The 18782-nt window shown below is 38.3% G+C and overlaps 1 protein-coding gene across 4 annotated transcripts in view; it reads right to left on the reverse strand.

Annotated features, from left to right (window-relative positions):
- EVI5 (ecotropic viral integration site 5) overlaps window positions 1-13820 on the reverse strand; it is a 108608-nt gene extending 94788 nt beyond the window's left edge. For 3 of the 4 annotated variants that reach the window (XM_065409159.1, XM_065409158.1, XM_065409157.1), the window contains exons 1-6: window positions 13609-13820; window positions 10547-10736; window positions 4547-4771; window positions 2528-2602; window positions 1453-1578; window positions 701-844 (exon numbers count right to left, since the gene is read on the reverse strand). In XM_065409159.1, the coding sequence (XP_065265231.1) occupies window positions 701-844; window positions 1453-1578; window positions 2528-2602; window positions 4547-4771; window positions 10547-10736; window positions 13609-13757 (909 nt within the window). In that variant the 5' untranslated portion in view covers window positions 13758-13820. The remainder of the gene's footprint in view (window positions 1-700; window positions 845-1452; window positions 1579-2527; window positions 2603-4546; window positions 4772-10546; window positions 10737-13608) is intronic. The other variant, XM_065409156.1, reaches the window with a different exon arrangement.
- Window positions 13821-18782: the final 4962 nt, after the last annotated feature.

Genomic DNA, 18782 nt, shown 5'->3' on the forward strand with positions numbered 1-18782 from the left:
AAAGGAATGTGAGACACGTTTACAGTACTGAAAACACTGTTGATGTAGGACGATAAGATGAGCATTGGCACCTAATGGTGCTAAAAGTTGTGAGTTTGGAGAAGCAGCATTTAATGTGAAAAAATGTTACAAACTGAAGCCTATGCAGCTTAATGTTTTCATTTTGAATTTGTGAGAAGTGCCAGATTGACAGTCCTGCAAAATAACTTATTTATCTGCAGGTTAGATAATCACCAGGCAGCTGCTGCCTTCCAGAATTTCCTCTGCCTCCTCTATATCCTCCTCAAGCTCTCTCAACTTTGACCAGAATGCAGCATTTCTGCCCATTGAACTCCATTCCTTTACTAAAGAGTCTGATGTTATAGCTGTGAGGTGAACATCTCTCTACTACAAACTAGTGCTGCCCATTTCATCCAGAGCATGGTCAGATGTGGTCAACGTTTCATTGCTTTCCCCGCCCCGCTCCTTTAACACTTCTTACTCTGTGGTATAAGTTCATCCAAAATAGATTAGCTTTTTCTTCACAAAATACATACAGAGAAAGACTGGTTCCCTAACAAAACAATGAGATAAAAACATGCTTACTTTCAAATCTGTATGCAAGACCCCCCCCAGAAAAGTAGAATTTATACAACTACCTAACTGACAGCATTTAATAGCTCTTGTTGGAGTGGTGAATGTATTACAAATATTTGCTTACCTCAGACATAAAGATATCAAATATTCTTGTTGCAATTGGTAGTGGAAAAGTTGTAAGAAAGATAGTTAAAAACCATGATGAAGCATACATAGAAGTATGGAAACTCTGAGACTGAAAGTGCACATAAAGCTCTGGTAGTTGCTCCTGGGAGAGAGGATCAGAAAGTACATATTAAACAAGAGCTAATGCCACCTCTTACAGTTTCAGTTAAGGGTGGGGCGGGGGGCGCGGGGGGGGAATCATTAACATTCAATGAAAAATGCAAGGCCAAGAGTTTGTAGGATACAAAAAAGGTTTAGGCATTTATACAGATTACATACAATTACATTAGAAAAAAAGATTAAAAATAAGGGGTACTCGAACATGAGGATTTATACAAGCCAACCACTGCATGACTGAGGTAAAGAAGCAGATAGCAGGCATATTACACTGGTATCTTATAGGATTTCTTTCATCTTCCTCTGAAGCACTGGTACGACCCATTATCAGAGAGACTACATGAGCAAATGGATAGTCTGATCAGCTTTGGCCATTCCTTTGGCCCTAAATAATAATTCTTTGGGGAAAAAAAGAGTAGCTCTCCCCCTCCTCCTCAGCTCATGCAGTAGGAGTTCCTCTTGCAGTTTTAATCTGCTTATAAGCAAATGTTTTGCCCAATATCTGAAAAAAATATTTTGAAGTGTACAACAGAAGTAGGCTAATAAATAACTAACTATGTAAGATACTATATATTTAACAGCTTTTACAGTTACCTGTATCATGTATTCAAACTGGTACATACAAAGGCCCAGCTCAGCCATACTTGGTTTAAAGAGTTCTCGAAGTCTATAATCTTGCATTAATTTGACAAACACACAAAATGCTTCCTCTTCTGGCATCTATATTAGACATAAAGGCACAATGAAAACTTATGGACACAAGCCAAGACATGCCAATTTTTTTTCTCAAGGGACTTGTAACCACTTATGGTTTACCCAGAAGTACACTGGCTAATTTAGGATTCATGCTGGAGTTATTCAAAGTAAATGCACGTCCCTGTTCTGACAGCATGAACCTAAGAGAATCTACACAGGGAACAAATATATAATAGGCTCATCAATTTAGTAGAGAAAGATAAATACGATCCAATGGCTGGAAGTTGAAGTAGACAAATCCTGACTGGAAATAAGGCATACATTTTTAAACAGTGAGAGTAATTAACTATTGAAACAATTTACCAAAGGTTACAGTGGTTTATCCATCATTGATTATTTTTAAATCAAGACTGGAAGTTTTTCTAAAAGATATGCTCTAGGAATTATTTTGGAGATGTTCTAGGACTAATACAGGAGGTCAGACTAGGTAATCACAATGGTCCCTTCTGGCCTTGGAATTTATAAAGCCTATTCTAATCTAGAGCACTAATTCTCTAAGTGTGAAATAAAGAGACAGCTCTGAAGTTTGGCACATTATTAATTCAAGTGACACTTTGTGGTCACTCAGCAATTAAGGCCGCTAAAGTTGAAATGAGTAAGAGCTAGGGTAACACTGAAGTAACTTTTGAAAAAAGTTTGAGAAATAAGTGTTCCCCCTCCATTGAGAAAGGTCACTCCTTATAGGAGATGCTTCTTGGGAAGGACAGAAACAAAGAGCAAAAAACTAATTTGACTCTGTAAAATAACTTTAAATGTCCTTGACTAGTGAAGTATCTAGCAGTCCACTATGATAAAGAAATTATGGAAAAGGAAATATACAGAAAAAAGAATCCCATCACATGGTACTATGCGGTGTTCTGCATTCTAGTAAAACATCAGAGGTTCTACACATTTGACATAATACTCTGTTTACCTGCATAAGCAGCAGCCCAACTATGAAAGCACTTCCTTGACAGTATCCAACCTCACGATCCACTAAAGAATAAGCCTAGAAGATAAAAATCTTTAAGATTTTGAAAAGCAACAATTAAAACACTTATTTCCACACTGGTTGCTGTTTTTCTGCCTTTGTTTTTAACTGCTAAAGGTAACGGTCAACTTTTATCCAACCCTTTCAGTAGGCAGAAGCTTAAAATGCCAAGCAAAGTGACTTGTGCTTAAAATGAACACAATACTTGAGTGGTTAACCTCTGAAATAAAACAGACACGGTCCTTACTGTTGGAGCAGTCATCTGACAACTGAAGCTATTTTGGATCAGCGTCTAAAGAGCAAGCTTCCAAGGGCAGATTAAAGGTTTGAAAGATTTTCATTTTGGAATGAGTATTTTGAACATTGGCCATATTCAAATAAACATTTCTAAATGCAAACTGTAAAGGCTTTTAAACTTCAAGATAGCAGCAAGTCCTTAATGGTTCTCAATGTAGCAAGACTGTGAGACTCCTATGTCAGCCACAGATCTATTATATTTGTAAAGTTATCGATTGTATATGGAAACAGCCACTCAAAACTGTGCCCTTATTCAGCCATTAGTTTTGTATCCTCAAGTGGGTTAGGGAAAAGGGTCCTCTGAGCAGTTTCAAAAAGTCTCCTAAACTAAGACATTCTACTTGTAAAGTTGAAGGACCAAAGCTTCATGTTTGCCAGGCTGTTTCCTTGTTGATTGCTCTGTTCAAGGCCAGTTTACATTAATCATTTTTCCTTTAACTCCACTAGTTGAAACAGATGGCTGGAATCATTTCCTCTCCCTAGTTTGCCTGAAACAGATCATGATAGCAAGGGAGCAGCATTAACGGGATCACAGCACTTGTACACATTTCAACAAATAATCTGGCCTTCAGAGTACCCTTCCTTCTCTGAATTCCTAATAGACTACAGAATTTCTATTTAGAGGTCAAATGATCTAGTGGTAGCATGATGCTTCAGAGGACTGAGCTCAATTCCATGTTCCCTAGGCCAGCACAGAGCAGAAGCATTTCATGTTATTTCTGTCACCCCCTTTTGAAAGGGATGCATGCAGTCTTCAACCAGAGGAATTTTGTTAATTTTAGGAAGATACAAGGGCAAACCTGGGCAACAGGCTGCACAACACTATCACCTCTTCTCTCCCAACCCGTCACCCCCAATTCCCACAGCTGTCATGACAGAGCCTGGCCTACAGAGGGAGTAGCTCCTGTCTGCAGCACAGTTATTGTGGGGGGATTTCATTGAGGAGCAAATACTATGGAGTTAAGAGGTAGACACAATTTTCATGAGTTTTCAGTTGGCTCTAACTCTTAGAGTAGCTAAAGTTTATTGGGTTACGGGATTTGGCAGCAAGCCAATTTTTCTGCTGAATAAGGATTTCAGCGTGGGGCCTGGACAATCTTTTTTCCTAAATTAAGCCCCAAAATAGTTAAGTCAGCTAATAAATGCAAGGAAATTCTGGATAAAATATTACTCGGAAGTTAGAAGTCATCTTGTTCTTCAGCACTGTAGCAAACTCAGATCAGTCTGGATGTTTCCTTCATTTTGTGCTACAACACCTAGACTCAACAGGATTGTCTGAAGATTGAATAGCACTTCTAATTTTCAAGTTCTTGTTTTAGCCAACTGTCACAATATGTGTTTGTTTTGCTTTACTGCACAAGCTATTTCCATTATGCTGTTAGTATTTAGTATTGATTTTATCTTAATCTAAGCTAATCAAGTAAATGTTTTCTACTGCTGATAAAGTGAAGTTATTCCTATAGCTAAACATACAAATATCTGCAAGCCATCTTTGAAACTGTGCTATCAAGAGGTAAAACAATTTTTATACTAAGTTACAGCCTTGAAAGTTCTATTGCCAAAGACTAGAGGCTCTTAAAGATGCTGCAACATGGGTATGTTATTTTTAAAGCCTCCATCAGTGTTTGAATATACAATATTGGAAAAGAACCATCATTAACTTACCTTCATAACATTAAATAAAACCTCCTGCCCAAAACTGTCTTTTTCTTTAAAAAAATCATGTTCAGGATATGTTCTAGCAATGTCCCTTCTTATCAGTTTTTCACAAGGAGAAGTCATTTTCAAAAGCTCTGAATATTGATCCTTTATTGGCATGCTTTGAGCAGTGCATAAAAGCTGCCAAACTATTGCTCTAAAATGATGGGGTATCCCTTTTCGAACAAGCTCCTAAAGCATAAGAAAAAGGAAAGGAAACTCATTAATGCTTCCTACAGTATAAATATGTAAATTTCTAAAACAAACTACAATGAAATTATATTTTAAATCTCTTTTGTGAAGGAAATTTCTCATGACTTAAGTTGGTTTACAAAGGAAAAGTATGTTCTAAAACAATTACATAGTCCACAATATGTGCTTGAGAAATGGGTGTTTAAATGGTGATGCAACTAAACTCAGCTTTGTTTTCACTTAGTAGCAAAAGAAAGGAGCGTTGACCAAGAAGATGCCAGGAATATGATTACTATGCAACTTAAACACTAAAATCTTTATAAGTGTATTTTCAGGGGATAAGTAATGACATTCAGTAGTCTATCAAATCAGGGTACCTATTTTCTGAGTATCTAAGCAGTTGCACATACTTTCAAGCACCACTACCACATGGCTACTATGCACCAGAACTTAACTGACGCAGTTACAGTATTTTAATGTTCCACAAAAAAATGCCTTTAAGAGAACACCCTTTGTTACATTTGTAACCTTTGATTCAGAAATGAGAAATCTTTGGTTGGAATAAATCCCCAATGAGCTAAAATTTGAAATGTGTAATTAATAACTAACAAAATGGTTACATAGTATTAGCCAATAGTGATATTTGCCAAACTTATTATTTTAGGCATGTTAGGCTACAATGTTAATATGGTACAACAAAAGTCCTACTTCTATATTATTCAGATAAGGGTCTGCTTGGCTAGAGACAATATCTACCAGAAATTCTTGATTTTTTTGCTTAATTTCACTGATGTCAGTGCTTCAAATATTTTTTTAAAGCTATTTGAACATGAATTCAGAGACAAAGGCATACCAAGAGGGTAATATGTTCAGGTTCTCTGACTTTTTTTGTTATGGGACATATATAAACTCTCAAAAGCTACAGACAGCTATTACACAATACAAGCCTCTCCTGAATAAATTGGTGTACCAGGAACAGATTCTTGGGGCCCCTAACAACTTACTTATATATTCTGTTTCATTCCAAGGGTGCTCGATTATTGTACTAGTATTTACAGATCTGTCAAGAAAGACTGAGCGATAAGGGGTTTGATTGCTTGATAAAGATTTTAAGAAAAGGTACAGCTCAGGAAGTTTAAGAATCATGGGGACAACCACCAACCACAGAGCCATTCCCTCAACAATGCAACATAGTTCCTTTCTTATGCATTTTCTAGCACTTCATCTAATCATTTGTTCTGGGTAAGTTCTTGAAACAGGATAACCTTCTTTTACTTAAGTAATCCTTTCACTAAGAAAATATCAAAATGCTGAAAAAGGAAAAAAACTGGTAGCTATCATTGCTGTAAGTTTATTAAAGAAGAATTATGGAGAAGTAGAAACCTCTCCATAGTTAAGGTTGAAACCAGGACCTCATTACAATGCTATTTCAAACACCCTTGCAGGTAACGCTCTATTAATTTAAGGGATAAGTCTTGGCAATTATCATTTGTCCAAGTCTTATGAAAGTTGAGTAGGTACTTTTAATTTCAAGACCTTCAAGTTAGCTTCATGTTAAAGTTTTCGAAGACTGCCTCTCTATTTGTCAAAAAAAAAAGACAAATACATAAAATCATTCTCAGGATTGTCTCTTCTGGGAGTTTGCAAGGGCAAGGACAGCGTTTAAAAAGTAACAATTTAAAAAACAATTACACAGTTTCTTGGTGAAGTCAACAAGGAAAGGAATGTAATTAACAAAGAACCTTCACTACAGCAGGAGCTGTTCTGTAGCTCTATAGCAGTGAACTCAGCCCTTTAATCTCCCTAAGGGAGCAAGGCCCCTCTGGAGCTCCACTTTAGGAGTATCTCAGTAGCTCTACTGATGATCCCTTGCTGATTCAGGGAGCAGAGCTTTAACTCCCTGAGCTAGCTATGCTCCCATAACTCATAAAAGCCCTTTATGACATGCCCTCCCATCCCTGCTCCCATGTGATAACTGTGCCCCTAAACTCTCAAAAGCTGCCTCCAGGTATTGCTTCCCAACAATGCACCACCCTCAATCCCCTACACCTCACACTCAATGTGGCAGAGGAGGGTTAACTCCCCATCCCCACTGAATTAAGTTACCTATGTAGGTATGCTCTACAAGGTAACAAAGATTAACTCTTCCTACACGCCTAAAGAAACAGTAGTGGTACCTGGGCTATATGCCAGGAAAATACTGCACTTGGTAACAGGCACAGCATCATTCTTTATGCATGCTAGGGGTATCGAAAGGTAGAACCCCTAAGGTCACCTTTCAGAATTACCTCCAGGTCCATGCTTTGAGGTGGATGAAAGTGCCAAGGATAGAACATACATCAACCTGCCTGAAAAATAAATGTACCATATGTTTATGTTCAGAGTTTCAAAAATTTCCCCAAGTCTACAAGCCCAAGGGCAGCCTTTGTAGCCAAATCTGAAGACATCTCTTCAGCCAAAGCCATGCCCACTGGCATTAATGGGAAGCTGTTGCATACTGTTCTACACTGTATTTAATTGTAAAATTGTCAATCCACCTTATTAGTTTTAAAAGTGTAACTTACTAGTAGAGCTGGCTAAACAGCAAAAGAAAAAACTCATTGAAAAGATATTCCACTAACACTCATTAAATTTGTTGACTATGTTCCCAGAAACAGTATTTTGACTAGTTTTATAATTGGCGAAAATACCACAAAAACCATTTGACATTAGAGTATGTGACACGCAAATATTTTCACTGAATCCTACTCAGATGCCCTACTTACTACATTCTCTTGCTTTTGTCTGGTCTTCCCTCCTCTTGACTTCAAATCACTTTCTTTCCATGATCTATTATGGGTGCCTTTTCACAAGCTGTCTTTGCTGTGAGAGCAGAAACAGTCTGTTTCCTCTTTTCCTTCTTTTCTCTGACCTCAAATCTTTCTCACTTTCCATGTTATGTTCTCTCTTCACAGCTGTCTCACCAAAGAAATTATATACACACACACACCACCACCACCACCCCTCTTTAATTTCTCTCCATCTCTGCTCCCCACTTTACACAAACACCCAACCACTTACATGGGGCTTGGAAGTTATTCAACATCTAGCAGAACTAAGCCTAATTGCCATCTTCCATATCAATTTCTGGCCAGATCCAACTGTCACAGACCAAAGACTAGTTAATAAATTATTTTCCTCCCACCCACCCCACTCCAAGCCACTGGGAAAGGGAAGGGTGCTCTCCCTGAACCCTTCAAAGTAAGGAGCCCCTGAGCATCAGTTATCTATTAAACAGACATTAATAGATCCGCCTTCCCCCCAAATATTCTGACTGTTAGAAAAGAGGGAAACCATCCTCTCTTCCTCTCCTCTTGTCCTTTTGGCTGCTGCACGGATAGTAGTGGTAAGGCATCTCAAGCTATTCTATCCCTCCCACAGACCCCCTGTGAGTTCTCCTCCCCACTGAAGAGCTCCAGCACACAGCGCTGTGCAGCAGAGATCAAACATCAGTGGAATAAAACTGACCTGATTCTTGTCAGTTTCACTACTGCACACAGGGCTCTGTACAGCAGCAGCAAAACTGACAAGACTCTGGTCAGTTCTCCCTGGGAAGACAACACTGCATTGGTTTATGCTGGTCATAGTTGGAAGTTATATTTGCACCAATAAGGTGCTAGAAACCTAATTTTAAGTCTGCAAAACTGCTTGCACTTGCCAGGAAAAAAGATTCCTACTTGCCCCAGACAAGTGGGCTTTCTAGTCTTTTTTGACAGATGTTGGGTGAGATCTGAAATATCCACATCTGCACAAACGATGCTCTGTCACGTGCCCTTACATAAGTAGCACAGGCTCTGAACATGAAGTATATTCTGTCTTCAGAAATAAGATTGAGGAAACTTTCCTAGTTTGCAATGCATTTCCAATGGCAGATTTCATTAAAAATGTTCGATATTCTGGACATACTAAATATATCTGGCATTACATAAAGACAGACGGGGCATACAAGTTTGCTAGCTCATAAATAGGATTGATGTTCAGAATGAAAAGATTCAGTTAGAAGTTTCTATTAGGGCTGTCAAGAGATTAAAAAATTAATCGTGATTAATCACACTGTTAAACAATAGAACACCATTTATTTAAATATTTTTGGATGTTTTCTACATTTTCAGATATTGATTTCAATTACAACAGAATACAAAGTGTACAGTGCTCATTTTGTATTTATTTTTTATTACAAATATTTGCACTAAAAGCAAAAGAAATAGTATTTCAACTCACTTAATACAAATACTGTAGTGCAATCTCTCATGATCATGAAAGTTGAACTTACAAACGTAGAATTATGTACAAAAAAACCTGCATTCAAAAATAAAACAATGTAAAACTTTAGAGCCTACAAGTCCAATCAGTCCTACTTCTTGTTCAGCCAATTGCTCAGACAAACAAGTTTGTTTACATTTGCAGAAGATAATGCTGCCCACTTCTTGTTTACAATGTCACCTGAAAGTGAGAACAGGCATTTGCATGGCACTGTTGTAGTCAGAGTTGCAAAATATTTACATGCCAGATGCGCTAAAGGTTCACATGTCCCTTGATGCTTCACCCACCATTCCAGAGGACATACATACATGACGACTGGTTCTACTCGATAACGATCCAAAGTAGCGTGGACCGATGCATGTTCATTTTCATCATCTGAGTCAGATGCCACCAGCAGAAGGTTAATTTTCTTTTTTGGTGGTTTGGGTTCTGTAGTTTCTGCATCGGAGGTGTTGTTCTTTTAAGACTTCTGAACGCATCCTCCACACCTCATCCCTCAGCTTTTGGAAGGCACTTCAGATTCTTAAATCTTGGGTCGAGTGCTGTAGCTATCTTTAGAAATCTCACATTGGTATCTTCTTTGCATTTTGTCAAATTTGCAGTGAAAGTGTTCTTAAAATGAACAACATGTATTGGGTCATCATCCGAGACTGCTATAACATGAAATATATAGCAGAATGCGGGTAAAACAGAGGAGGAAACATATAATTCTCCCCAAGGAGTTCAGTCACAAAATTTAATTAATGCTTTTTTTTTTTTTTTTTTAAACGAGCATCATCAGCATGGAAGCATGTCCTCTGGAACGATGGCCGAAGCACGAAGAGGCATATGAATCTTTAGCGCATCTGGCACGTAAATATCTTGCGACGCCAGCTACAATAGTGCCATGCGAACGCCTGTTCTCACTTTCATGCGACATTGTAATTAAGCAGTAGGCAGCATTATCTCCCATAAATGTAAACAAACTTGTTTCTCTTCACAATTGGATGAACAAGAAATAGGACTGAGTGGACTTGTAAGCTCTAAAGTTTTACACTGTTTTGTTTTTGAGTGCAGTTATGTAACAAAAAACTACATTTGTAAGTTTCACTTTCATGATAAAGAGATTGCACTACAGTACTTGTATGAGGTGAATTGAAAAATACTATCTTTTGTTTATCATTTTACAGTGCAAATATTTGTAATCAAAATATAAAGTGAGCACTGTACACTTTGCATTCTGTGTTGTAATTGAAATAGATATATTTGAAAATGTAGAAAAACATTCAAAAATATTTAATAAGTTTCAATTGGTATTCTATTGTTTAACATTGCCATTAACTTTTTTGAATTAAATTGCATGAGTTAACTGCAACTAATCAACAGCCCTAGTTTCTATCACTTATTTTCCAAAAAACATGGAAGACCAATTGGAGAATAAACCAAATAGCACCAGTTGCATTGCACTACAAAAGTGTCCTACAATACTAATACCTTAATTTGCTTTTCTTTCTTTTTGCGTACATCTTCCCATTCATTTACAATTCTTCCCCAAAGAATCCAGGAGTCTTCTTCGAGATGGCTGAGGTTGCTAGAAGCTGATGAACTAGACACAAGGGAGGAGCCACTGTTTCTTCTTGAGCCATTTACTGAACGCAAGGATTTGCTGTCTGTCTCCAACAATCTGCAACATACAAAGCTAGTTACAGTACTAACCATATTAGATTAAACAATTTGATGATCAACAATGATGCAAAGGAGACAACTCTTCCACCCTCTCTTCATAGAATGTATCCAACAAATCCATTCATTCATACTGTTTTACTTACCATGTTTTTGTAATAAAAATTGTAAGTGAAGTGACAGAACTACTCCAAGCCTGTGAGCAGTTGTAGTTAAGCCAACAGGAAAGCTCTCTCCTATTGGCTTACAGTGCCTACATTAGGGAGCTTACACCGGCACACCTGCACTAATGCAGCCGCACTGCTGTAAACTCTCTAGTGTAGCTGGGCCCTTATTCCTCTGTGCCCCTCCAGACAGAGAGACTAACTATTGAGCCTGGATTCATCCATGTAATAAAAAAAAAAAAATCCATTTACTTCTGTCTAGGTATTGAGTAGGAAGCAAGATATCAGACTACACTTTGAAGTCTAGCAGACTGTGTACTATGTTCCATTTTCACTTAGCACTGGGCTCTATTTGTAGGAAAGGGGGGCTGCTATGAAAGCAAAGACATGAGTCAAATTCTGATGTCCCTGTGCTAAAAAGTAGCATCCAACCACCATATTGGTGAGGCTGAGTCGTTAATTTTTTTCAGGAAATTATAAACTTCTGCACAGTATTGACCATGTATGTGCATAAATCTCAGTGCACCTACACATTCAGGTTCTCAGCTAGAACAAACATTTAATTCAGATATTTACATTGTCTTTCCCCTTCTCTGCTCCTGCCCATTAGCATTTATAAAAAAAATCCTAAATACTGGGTAAACAAAGCATGTATCAGAATGTGATTTAATCCATAAAAAGCAACATCTTACAAGTGTGATCTTTGCAGTTTTATTATTTTCAGCTTTTGAACAAAAGGCTTAAATAGTAGTGTGTTCCTTTAACCCCAATGGTCCCAGAAGTTTAAATCTGAATTTAGCCCCAATTAATGGAAACAAAAAGTCTCATTTTCACAAGAAAAACTCAAAGCCGAGATGAACAGAATCACTAGCCAACTGTATTGTGTACACACGAAAATGCATATTTAAACCTCTACAAGCCTAAACTACCACATACCACTACAGAACTGCTTTTCTCAACATGCACCATGCTAAACACGATCAGACTCCAAATACAATCAGAGAGAAGACCTATATGTACTTTTAAAGCACAGAACAAACATTTTAAGATTGCAAAACCTAAGGTTTTGACAATCCAGGTTTTATTTTTCCTCAGTTTCTAAGAAATTCTACTACATTTCTATTATAATTTGAACCTTACCTTACTGAATCCATTGCCCTCAGATTTGTAACATGTAGTTTCTTTATATTGTAAGTAGTCACTAAACACAGAACACAAACTGCTTAGATTCATGTAAAACCCTATCAATGATTGACTATCCACAAACAGATCCTTTGGACTGCACCATTCCAATATATTTCTTAGGAGGCCTTCAATAAAAAGTAGATAGTTTTGCTAACTTAAGAGGTTAAAACCATATAATTTGGTTGCAGGAAGTTTAAGTTTCCTTGTGTCACTTCTCCTTTGGGTTCTTACACTATAGCCTGAAGTGTTTAATTCACCTATATCCCCATCTTCATGTGTAGGCCAGTTTCTCTCCCACACAGACAAGGAAATCTGAATTTAAAGATATCACCAGCGGCAATTTGTCTGGTGAGCAGAAACAAGTATGGCTTCCTGGGTTCAGAGTTCAATTCTTTATTTCCAAAGAGCAGTTATAGTTTAAAAAAAAAAGTAGCAGATTCAAAGAGTTGTGACACAATACACAGCAGCTTCCAAGATAGGTGCATCAACTCTCTCCTTGAAAAAGTGTAATCCTGATGTGAAAAAGCAGGCTTGGGGTGACCTGTTTGAAGGAAGATAAGCAACAGGACTCCTTATCGCCTATTGAGTGTGTCATAACCAATAATGGAGTTCTAGTGAAATGTATATAAGCTTCACTACAGCTAAAATAAAAATGGCCTGTTTTCAAGAGACAAGGAGAAATACTCCAATCCAACCTGTAAAAACAAGACATGAGGGGGATAAGATTATTCCATTTATGGAAAGTTTTGAAAGCTGTCTGAAAACTGTTTGCTAAATTAATTTATTCAGACTTTAAATGCCCATGTCTTTACCCCAAGTGCTGTTTTATGGAATTAAATAAAAAGCATGTTCTTAAAATGTCAACTTTACTGTAACAGAGGGTCTGGACCTCTGACCATAATTCACAGTTCATGAGATAAACTGCTTAGAGAAAGCTTTACCAAAAGGCCTGACTAAAACCAGATAATTGGACAACTAGAGGTCTGAGGTGCTACTGATCACCATTTAAAAATCTTTGTATCCAGGCTCACTGGGGGCTTTTCTGGACAAGCCCCCAATGAGCAGAGAAGGATAAAACTAGACTGTTCAGGAGTCACAAGTCTGCATCCTTTCATATAGGTTTAAAAGCCAGCATTAGTATATCACAAACCAAGGAACAGGTTAGGTGAAAGCATCAGGACTTGAGACTCCCTCTTTAAACTGTAGCCCAGAATCTCATGGGCTCCAGCATCAGTTGTCAGTACAATTCTAGAAACAATGTTTAATGATTTCTATAAAGCTAGAAAAGGTAACAAATAATGTTGTAGAGGTTCTGAAAAAGCAGATGCTTTTTTAAAATCTCAGATTAAGAATATTTAAAATGCACATTCTTTTCCTTGCAGCTAGCAGTTTTAAATTGAGTCAAATATTGGTCCAGGAAAAACTCTTTTAATGGGCTCTCTGCTATAATTTTAATAAGTCTATTTTAGTTCTCATTTTACAATTTCAAGAGCAAAATATGAAAGCCACATTTCCTCCACTCACCTGTTCTGTTCCTCTAGTTTAGCCAATAATTCTAAATCATCTGGACTCAACCGCGTTGGTGAGGATGGTGATAGTGCTGGAGTAGAAAGAGTGGTAGAGGAGGATGTAGTGTGTAATGAGGCAGATGGACTTGCCACCTGACTGGCCATTTGACTGACAGTATGCGATACAGTGTTCTTCACCCATGAGAGAGTAGAACTCAGCTTTCCTGCAACCTTGTCTGTCGCCACCTGCAAATTACAAGAGGAAAAGGGATAGCAGAGGTTATTTTTGTAGATTTTGATCAGCAGGCCCACTCAAACCAGTGGAAAAGGTATTTAGTGGGATAGTTATATTCTACAAATAAACTGAAGTGTTTGTCATGTATTTTGCACCTTCTAAAGAGTGTGACTTAAGGTTATCCTGTTTCCCAGAATTCCCAAAGTTGTTGGAAGCAGCCCAAGAGAAAGGTATGGGATTATGTTAAGATGCTATGTGAGAACAAATATATACAGTATGCAGCAGATTCACCAAAAGGATATCAAGCAAACTACCCAAAGATACCCACAGGGTTAGTCTTTTCTGTGTAGTGCCTCTGGATCCAGAACCACCTTGTACCTCTGACACATAAGTAGTGAGATCCTCTCAAAATCTCTTGATAAAAATAGTAGTGCCGAAATCAAGTAAAGCAGGTAAAATGCCGCTGACAATAACTTTACCTGAGGACTGACATGCACAGGAAGGAATTTATGAGCACGTACCACAGATGTTAATTTTTCTCTTACTCTCAGTACCCTCTCCAATCTCAGAGGGATTGGCTGGAAGTTTGGCTAAAAGTCAACAAGAACCACAGCTAAAAATCAAAGATAAAATGATCCTGAGATCTCTAACAGTGGGGAACGAAATAGTCATTTTGAAATAAACCTAGATTCTAGAATACAACACAAGTCTACTCCCACAAGTGGGTTAGGGAAGGACTACTTGGGAAAACCCTGAGCTAGACTTCTAGAAAAAAGCAAAGGAGACTGATCCAAAACAATCAGAGGCCTAGTCCAAGAACTTCCTTGAAGCTCTACCACTGAAGGAATGCAAGAGGCTTATACTATTTTCTGCAGTGGACCACTTCCTCAGCCAGAGAATAACTAGACTACCGGCAAGCCTAACCCTTATCCAAGTTGTCCACCAGAAGAAAACTTGGGCCACATCTGAAAATGCAGAACAAAGATGGCTGACACAAGTCAAGGTCTGTCAAGGAGAATAGTAGACTGAAGAAGAAATTTTCCTTGAAGTCACACTGCCGAAAACTACCTATTTTGACATATTTAGAATTCCTCACGTTGACAGGTTGGCATGAACAAATCATGTGAAATACAGCTTACCCAATAATACCAGCTTATAGCAAACACATCAAACAATTAGAACCACAAGGAAAATTTCCATCCCACTCACTGAGATCTTTCATTCAAGTGTAATTTAAACAGACAACTTCCATTTCATCTGTTGGATGACAAACAGCCACATGTTTTAAGGCAGGCTTCAGATTTTCAGGTTTAGCAGTAGCTGATAGGCAGCCCTTCCTCAGAGGCTGGGGAGGCTGGACTGGGAAATTGTACAATTTCATAAACCATGTTTCTTTTGCTAAGTACCACATTTCAAATCAATATACATTGAGTTGTGCAGTGGGGAAGTTTTACAATTTGAAAAAAGCCTGATCGAAAGCAAAGATTGCTTCCAAAGTGAATTAAGCTAAACCAAATTAAGGCTACTTTAATTCTGAATGACAGCACCCACACAGGGATTTAATGCAGTTTAAACTAATCCACTTTGAATTCACACCTTTAGTTCATTCTGATAAATTTTCCTGAGTGTCTCCATGTAGACAAGCCCTCTTGTCTACACAGGCATTGTAATTCTGTGAATTCGTGTGCTCAAAGCCACATCCTTTGCAATTTAACTGTTGTACACTGTTTAGCATGTTCGGTGTTTAATAAAATAAAGTTAAGTAACCTTGCGTTTGTTCTACCATCTTTCCGCCTCTTCCCTGTAATGGATCATTGTGTCTCTGCCCACACGGTTGTCAGTGTTTCCTCTTTTCCTTTCTTCCCTACCTTCCTTATATTACTCATCTACACTGTGTTCCCTGACTCCCAAGAGATCTCATTTGCACCACACTTCCGTTTGCTAACTTTTCCTATCAGTCTTTCCTTTGTTCCCTGAACCACTTCAATACTGGACTAGATATCCAGAAGCCATAGGACTAAACCTATTAAGTAAAGAGTGATCCAGAAGATTGGGTCCTCCAACAATTAGGAGCAACATCTGGTGAAAAACAAACCTCTGCTCCAGTTATGGGAAAGGTGAGGGGTAAAAATTCTTACAAGGGAATCCCCATCTCCCCCACCTCCCAATGTAGAGCCTTTTAGCAGCTCTGCTACACAACACCATACCTAAGATCTTTTGATTCCTAGGCTCACTTTTGCTGCTGGGGAAAAAGCTGAGTGAAATTGACTTGGTTGTTAGTTTCAATGATTACTGCCCATACAGTCCTAGCAGCAGCTGGGAAAAATTGACAAGACTGGTAAATTCTCACTTTGTTGCAGCTTGGTAAAGCTGAGCAGCAGAGGCACTAGCAGTTTGTCTTCAGGCTCTGGAAGGCAACACTGCATTGGCTACACTCTTATAATTGAGCCATAAGGGATATAAATGTATTTAATGAAAACTTCTACTATGCAGATGGTGATGGAACTTGACTGGGAAAGATTTTACTTGCCCTTTTCTTAGGTGTAAAGGCTGGTTAGAGCAGAGGACTTGGTAAGGGAAGCCCAACGTAACACCTATGCTTGAAGCATGGAGATATCCTTTACCAGAGAAGCATCCACCTCCATCAAAAGATGATTAGAAGAAAGTCCTTCAGTCTCATCTTTGGATACTGAGGCAAGCAGGGAGACAGACCAGTACTGCAGTCACATTGACTAGTAAGTTCACCAGGAGTTTTTGTATGCAAGACTCTTCCTTCCCGCTGATACTGTGGCCTCCAAATCCAGGTCATTTCAGGAGACAATGAGGGTAATAAAGATTCAATGGGGATGTTACTGTCTCATTGCAGTGACTGAGCTGCAAAAGCAAGCAAGCTAGCAAGGCTCCAGTGTGCCAAATGCTTGTCTCAGCTGGTCACTGTTGCCTACAAATTTACGTTACAACCATTCCAAGTTGGTAGAGCTCCATGTCAGAACTTTAAATTTAATGTTATTTTTCTACATTTATCTTCCACCTGTAAGACCCAAGATTTCTAAAATTATTTATCAGAAGTTTGACCCTATAATTCTTTAACTTGCTTTTTGATAACAAAGGGAAGCATCAATTTGTAGTTAAGAACAGGAAAAAGTCTGGAGTAGGTTCTATACTTGAAGTGTGACCGTGGGCAAGTTATTTAATCTTGGCGTTTCAATTTCCCCATTTTTACCGACATGCATTACATTAGATATGTACTTTGGAATATCAAATTGGAGGCTTTATACAACTGCAAAGTATATTTGCAGTTATGCAATAAATATAAACAAGTTAAGCATCTGAATTTTCACATAGCAGAACACACATACAGCCAGTCTTACAGTGTTTCTCAAATGTGGCCACCAGGGGCTTTTCTTGCAGCCACAGTCTCCCCGCCCCCCTCTGGAAAGACACATGCTGGAGGTGCAGGCAGCTGGTGAATTCTCCACTTTCCTGGGGGCGGGGCGGGCAAGCTTCAGCCACAGGACTTCGGGCTCCATCCACGCAGTAGCAGGCTCTTGTCCCAGGCTCACCACCCACGCCATCATCCCTGGGCCCTGCGACCTCCCTGCCCACCTCTCCATCCAGGGCTTAATTTGTCCAAGGGCTTGCTGGGGCTGAGTAAGTCTGCTGTGAAAAGTGATATTAACAAACATACAAATAGCACTTTTCACAGCAGCAGACTTACTATCTAGCAAGTTTTAAAAAAAATAAAAATACCCACCACCAAAAAAGAAGAAAACAACAACAAAAGACAAGAACATGCAAAACACTTAGTGTTTCTATTCTGTTTAGATCCAGTAAAGAATAGAGATCACTGTACATTTTTATTAATGAGTCTGAAAAAACCCTACATAAATAAATTACAATGATTTGGACATGTATATATGCATATTTATTTGTTTTTCCTAAAATTAAGTGTTCAAGGAAAAATTGTCAGCGCAGCCACCAGCAAGAGTTGGTGGCCACACTCTGAGGTCACCAAAAAAAATTGTTGAGAACCCTAGAACACCAGTATAATTATCTTCGTATTTAGAGTAATTTTAAACTTTTATGCCAAGTTTAGTATCTATAAACTTACCTCAAACCAATTTATTTAAATCAGAAAAGTCCATTATAGCCATGAAAAGAAATTTAGTTTCAAAAAGCAATGTATTAACACTATGGAGTCCACCCACAAAAGCAAAGCTGGCCACATTTCGGTGTGGCTCTAGGCGCTCAAAAAAGTTTCCCTACAGAAAAAAAGTGATTCAAGCTTTAATATTGCAGTCCTAGTTAGGACAATGTTAGATCATTACAAATTTCTAAGATTAACAGAGCCAAAACATCTTATGCGGTTCTTCTTATTTTAAGCCGTGTTACCTAATGAGAAAATTGTGCTAACAAGTTATTTCAATAAACATCCTTAAATATCATTGAAGAGCTCCACTTTTCCTTAATCAGGAAAAGCTAACTGAATTAGTTAGGAACACCACCATAATTCTTTAATCAACCCAATGCTCCCTGTTAAAAACTTGAGTGCATTCAAGTTTATTGGGATTTCAGTTAACTTAGTTCTAAAAGCCAATGAGTTTAGTTTAAAAATATGTTTGAATTGTCTATATTGTTCCAGGCAATGGTTACCATTAGGGGTCCACACAGGACTTGTCAGTCAGTCGTATGGTGATGATGAATCATTAACAGCTGCAAATACAATATTCCATATAAGTGATTCCTCTAATGATCACAGCAGTGCGAAGCTATCATGAATGAAAGGGTAGATGACCCATGAGATGTGGTCCACATAACGAAAAAGTTTGGGAACCCCCAGTTTGAGGAATTGGTAATTCCATGTGGAGCCATTCCCTACTGAAGTTCCTCAAATCTAGCCCCACTCAAGTCAGTTGTTACTATCAGACTACAGTTAAGTAGCCTACATGGAATAA

This window comes from Emys orbicularis, chromosome 8 (assembly GCF_028017835.1).
Source record: "Emys orbicularis isolate rEmyOrb1 chromosome 8, rEmyOrb1.hap1, whole genome shotgun sequence".
NCBI classification, from domain to species: domain Eukaryota; kingdom Metazoa; phylum Chordata; order Testudines; family Emydidae; genus Emys; species Emys orbicularis.